General features: G+C 34.6%; 1 protein-coding gene across 1 annotated transcript; it reads left to right on the top strand.

Annotated features, from left to right (window-relative positions):
• Window positions 1–211: 211 nt before the first annotated feature.
• LOC135789229 (uncharacterized) lies at window positions 212–2,758 on the top strand. Its single transcript, XM_065298965.2, has 2 exons — window positions 212–365; window positions 515–2,758. Exons 1-2 carry the CDS (start codon window positions 290–292, stop codon window positions 1,954–1,956), a joined length of 1,518 nt encoding a protein of 505 aa, XP_065155037.1. The 5' UTR covers window positions 212–289; the 3' UTR covers window positions 1,957–2,758.
• Window positions 2,759–6,209: the final 3,451 nt, after the last annotated feature.

The following is a 6,209-nucleotide window of genomic DNA, read 5'->3' as shown; positions in this document are numbered from 1 at the left end:
TAAATTTAAAAAAAATTATATGCAAATAAAAATGTTCTAAAATGTATATATGTACGTGAGTGTGTTTAAATATACATAATAATTATTACATACAAAAAGCTTTTATTTTGTATGCGATTTATCGCAATTAATCTTGTCCCAGCATTTTTTATTTATTTATTTGAAAATTGATATTGAGATTACAGATGTTGTATATTTGTGTGAACAGACATCAGTTGATCTATAAATACTGTGAAGAGGACCAATAAGCAGCTGCTGTCACAACACATTCAGCTCCTCTACTGTTGTAATGATGGAGTGTGTTAAAGACGAGACTGATCCTGAATCATTCACAATAACACCTCAACATACTGAACAACAAACAGGTTTGTGTTCAATCTTAATGACTTATAAAGAACAAAAAGTTTCTCTTTTAGGGTAAAGTTTGTAGAACTGACCAACCATAACAAAAATCTGTTTTTGCACTTTGAGATTAAAATATTTGTTACATTTCACGTCAATTTGTTTATTATAGGTCTGACAGAAGTGAAAGAGGAAGATCAACAACAAAATGAAATGGAAGATGAACATCAGCACCACAATTTCATAAGTGAAGAAAATTCATTCACTTTCTCACAAACTGTTGAGAATTCATCTCAAGAAAGAGAAAAGGCCAAAATCTCAAAGAGTTTTCCACAGAGAGGACATTTAAATGTTCACATAAAGACTCACACAAGAGAAATGCCATACACCTGTTCTCAGTGTGGAAAATGTTTTAAACAAAAAGGAGCTCTTAATGCTCACATAAAGTCTCATACTGAAGAAAGGCCATACAGCTGCCATCAGTGTGAAAAGACTTACAAATATAAAAGACACCTTAAGGAACATTTTTTCAGTCACAGAGATGAGAGACCCTTTGCATGTCCTCAGTGCGATAAGACTTACAAACACAAAAGATACCTTAATCAACACCTGGTCAGTCACGGGGATGAGAGACCCTTTAAATGCCCTCAGTGCGGTCAATGTTTTAAACGACAAGGAGCTCTTAATGCTCACATGAAGTCTGACACTGGAGAAATGCCGTACACCTGCATAAGTAAAAGTCACTTTGAAAAGGAAGATTTTGTAAGTGGGACGTTCTATGAATGCCCTCAGTGTGATAAATGTTTCAAACACAAAGGAAATTTTAAGGTTCACCTAAAGTCTCACACTGGAGAAATGCCATACAGCTGCCCACAGTGTGGTAAATGTTTCAAACAAAAAGGAAATCTTAATGTTCACCTAAAATCTCACACTGCAGAAAGGCCATACAGCTGCCCTCAATGTGGAAAGACTTACAAATATAAAAGAGACCTTAAGGAACATATGGTCAGTCACGGAGAAAACAGACACTTTGCATGTCCAAAGTGCTATAAGACTTACAAACATAAAAGATACCTTAATCAACACCTGGTCAGTCATGGGGATGAGAGACCCTTTAAATGCCCTCGTTGCGGTAAATGTTTTACACGACAAAGAGCTCTTAATGCTCATATAAAGTCTTACACTGAAGAAATGCCATACAGCTGCGTCACTAAAAGTCACTTTGAAGAGGAACATTTAGTAAGTCACAGTGGTGCGAGGCCCTTTAAATGCTCTCAGTGTGTTAAATCTTTTAAAACCAAAAAGTATCTTAATTTTCACCTAAAGTCTCACACTGGAGAATCATACACCTGCCTTCAGTGTGGAAAGAGTTTTAGACATAAAATTACCCTTAATAATCACATGATGAGTCACGATGGTGATAAGCCGCTCACTTGTCCTCACTGTGGGAAGAATTTAGCATCAAAAGCAAATCTAGAGAATCACATACGAGTTCACACTGGAGAGAGACCATTCACGTGCCCACAATGTGACAAGAGTTATACTCAACGAGGACATCTTAAGGGTCACATACGAATTCATACAGGGGAGAAGCCTTTGTCATGCCATCTATGAGATAGAAGTTATGCACATGATTCATGAACAAAGTCTCAAAGGCTGTTTTGCTGTGATCAGTGCTGTCAAAAGTTTGTTTTGATAGGACTGCTAGAGGGACACCATAAGACGCATAAAACATAAAAAGTTGTGACTTATCTCCGTGTGGAAATGCCTTCCTGAGAGCCGGAGACCTGGAGTGGAACCAAATTCTGGAGAAATTCCCTAAAAGTGCTCACTTTGTTTTAACTCGCAGAGAAAACCGCTGACTGCAAAAAGTGAACAAAGATCAACTTCAGTCTTCAGATCCACTACTCCAAAATATATTTTTAAAGCATTACATCAAGTGCTGAAATTTGTTCTTGTAGCTCAGCTCGTAGAGCATTGTGTTAGCAGTGCAAAAGATCTTTGGTTCGATCCCAGGAACACCTTCTGATGAAATGTATTGTAACTTTCTTTGGATAAAAGTGTCAGCCAAATTGATTCAAATATAAATGTTTTTTCATGTTGGAGTAGCAGAACTGTTCACTCATTAGGGGTAATTTGTTAAAAAATGCTAACAACAGTCTATATCTCCATCCATATTCTTAAAATCTATATTTTGTTTATTATGGATATGAAAGCAAAAAAACTATACATATTTGTGTCTGAAGTGAGATTATTAAAGAAATTGTTTACCAAAGACAAAAAAAATCTGTCATTATTCACTTATAAACCAGGACTACACGTGTCCTGCACACGCCTTCTGCCGGTCGTGACAAGATCTGCTGACTCTGTAGCTGTCTATAAGAATCGGCTAAAAATACCTTCTCATCCACCATTACCTCACTTTCTAATTTAAGACTTACTATCTATCTCTTTTCCTTTTTTCTTGATCTCTATCTATACATGCTTATAAAAGAAGTGTTAGACTTGATGAGACTATTTCAAGTGCACTTATGTATTGCTGTTCTTGTGTTGCTATAATTGCTTTTTTGTTTACCTCATTTGTATGTCACTTTGGACAAAAGTGTCTGCTGAATGATTCAATGTAAAATTACTAAATGTTCATGGTTCACAGCTTTCCTCTGTTAACATTGTGTACAATATTTTTGAAAATATTATTTATAAACCTTTCTTTTATGTTTATTTTTAGCATTAACACTATTGAAAGCATAACTTTGTGAAGTATGATTATTGTTTAACTTTATTTGTGATTAAGACGCAGTATAATTTTATTAGTACATTCTGTATTGCAATCGTTTGACAAATGTGGGATATTTAAGCTTGAATATATTTATTTTATATTGACATATAGATTCATGTTTTTATATTTTCTTTGATGATTATTGTTCATTACTTATCTTGCATTTCATGAGCACAGATTGATTACAGGGGTTTTTATTTTATTTATTTTTTATTGCAAAAATACTGATACAGTATCAAACAATCTTGGATGACATATACAATAAGTATAAAGCAGGGAAGAAAGGCAATCAGTTGAAAACAAAAAAAAGCAAAAAATTTATAAAAATAAATAAATAAAATAAAATACAGAGGTAATAAGTGACTTAAGATTCATCAAATCATTATACAAATTCACAAATTTGACACTTTTTTTGATTATTAATCTTTGTTAGTGTTATAATTAAATAATTAAGGTCACAAAGAAAATTGTTTAATGTGGAAACTGATGAGGAAAATTTCATTTATGACTATAATATTTTGCCTTTAAAATACAAACATTTCCTATATATTCTATATTTGGTTTACAATGAGAAAAATTACAGAATACATCACACATAGTTAAATCAATGATCAGGTTGGATTTCGAACCCAGAAAATTTGACAAATCAGACCAAAATTCTTTTACAAGGGGGCATTTGAAGAAAAAGATGATTCACTGATTCAGTGGCAAAAATACAATTCAAATTAGTGTTACTAAATTTTGATATAATCTCATTAGTGGGATAGAAATTTTTAAATGTAATTCTTTAACTTTGTAGGGACACAAAATTTATAAGGTAGTATGCATGCTTTTTTCCAATTAATTTTATTTATTAAAGAATTCACAAAAAATCCCCCTCGGAGTTATTTCTTACACTGGAGAATCATACACCTGCCCTAAGTGTGGAAAGAGTTTTAGACATAAAATTACCCTTTTTTACTTTGAAACACATTTCTTATATTTCAATTTCAATTTCAATTTTCAATTTAAAGAACTTTATTGGCATGATTGTGTCACTTACAATATTGCCAAAGCATTATACATAAAACAAGAAACATACAATAACACAATATTAACAAACATTAAGGTGCAATTAAGCTAAGGTGCTGGGTGATGGATGAAGTAGCCTACTACTGCAAAATAAAATAGAATCAGAGGATATTTACAATATAAAGTTGACTTTGAAATATAAACATATGAAGTATACAAATGTACATTTATGGAGGCAGATGAGAGGTAAAATAAAAGTACTGTACAAGATCAGGGCTGTGGATTATTTCTGATGGTGTGTAACTGATAAATGAATTTAGCAGCAGCTGATGGGTGTCTGTCTTCCCCCAGTAACATCTTCATTTGATCTGAATCTGAAGAGCTATGAAACTCTGGTATGAGCTTTGAGATTTTGTCAAAGTGTTTTTCTCTAAGCTCTTTATATTTACCACAGTAAAGGAGAAAGTGTGTCTCTGTCTCGATCTCGTCACTGTCACAATGGACACAGATTCGCTCTTCTTTTGGGAGCCATGTTTGTCTATGTCGGCCTTTCTCTATTGCCAGACTGTGATCACTGAGTCTGTATTTAGTGAGGATTCGTCTCTGCTTTACATCTCTAACAGTGGAGAGATATTCTGACAGACTGTATTTTCTGTTTAGTGCCCGATAACATTCTAGTTTACTTTGGTTTTTACTTTCATTATCCCAATGATCCAAATATAAAGTTTGACTTTCTTTAATGATTTGGTTTATTGTGGTTTGTTTGCGTTCATTAGTGCTGGTCTGGAGTTTTAGAGCCAGTTGACAGATGGGACTGGTTTTAGGTCTCTTCTCTTGGGTTTTAAGGGCTTCATACTGAAGTGTGTTCGGTGGACTTGAGTTTAAGTGTGACCAGAATTTAAGGGAGCGTTTTTGGATGTGTATTATTAGGGGGTATCTGCCTAATTCAGCCCTGCATGCATTAGTAGGTGTTCTTCTCTGAACTCTTAAAATATTTCTACAGAATTCAGCATGCAGGGATTCCATTGGATGTTTGTCCCATTTGGAGTAATCTGTTAGGCATTGTGGAGCCCAAACCTCACAACCATACAGAGCTATGGGCATTATTACACTATCAAATATTTTACACCAAACTGTAGCAGGAATGTCTGTTTGTTTAAATTTGCCTTTGATGGCATAGAATGCTCGTCTAGCTTTCTCTTTAAGTGCATTTACCGCGAGACCAAAACCGCCTGATGCGCTGATTTTTAACCCGAGATAGTCGTAGTGTAAGGTGTGTTCTAGTGCAGTGTTTCCCAGAGTAAATGTGTATCTGTTATCCTGTAATCTTGCTTTTTTCTGGAAAATCATAATTTTAGTTTTTTTCAGATTGACTGTCAGGGCCCAGTTTTGACAGTATTTCTCCAGCAGGTCCAGATGTTGCTGTAAACCTTGTGCAGTGTCTGACAATAGCACCAGATCATCTGCATACAGAAGAGCTTTAATCTCGGAGTTGTTTAGGATGAGACCGGGTGTGCTGGATTGTTCCAGTAACACTGCTAACTCATTAATATACAAGTTAAACAGAGTTGGACTCAAGTTACAGCCCTGTCTCACCCCCCGCCCTTGACTGAAAAATTCTGTTCTTTTGTCACCGATTTTAACTCCGCACTTGTTTTCTGAGTACATGGATTTAATGATGTCATATACTTTTCCTCCTATGCCTGATTGTAGAATTTTATAGTATAAGCCGTCGTGCCATATCGAGTCGAATGCTTTTTTAAAGTCAACGAAACATGCATAAACTTTGCCTTTGTTTTTATGATGAACGTGTTGGTTGAGTAGCGTCTGTAGTGTGTAAATGTGGTCAGTGGTGCGGTGGTTTGGTAAAAATCCAATCTGACTTTTACTTAAGACGTTGTGTTTGGTATTTCTCTTAATACATTTTGGGTCAAAAATACTGTTGTTTTTAACTAAAAAACTGTTCACTTTTTTACAATGTCTTTAAACAATAAATGGCACCTCATTAAATAAAAAAGACCATTAGGTATAGCTTAAACTACTGTGAGAAATTCCTTATGGACAATTGGGGCTTTTA

The sequence above is a fragment of the Paramisgurnus dabryanus genome, chromosome 13, assembly GCF_030506205.2.
Source record: "Paramisgurnus dabryanus chromosome 13, PD_genome_1.1, whole genome shotgun sequence".
Lineage (NCBI taxonomy): Eukaryota > Metazoa > Chordata > Actinopteri > Cypriniformes > Cobitidae > Paramisgurnus > Paramisgurnus dabryanus.
This window is presented reverse-complemented; position numbering and strand designations above follow the sequence as displayed.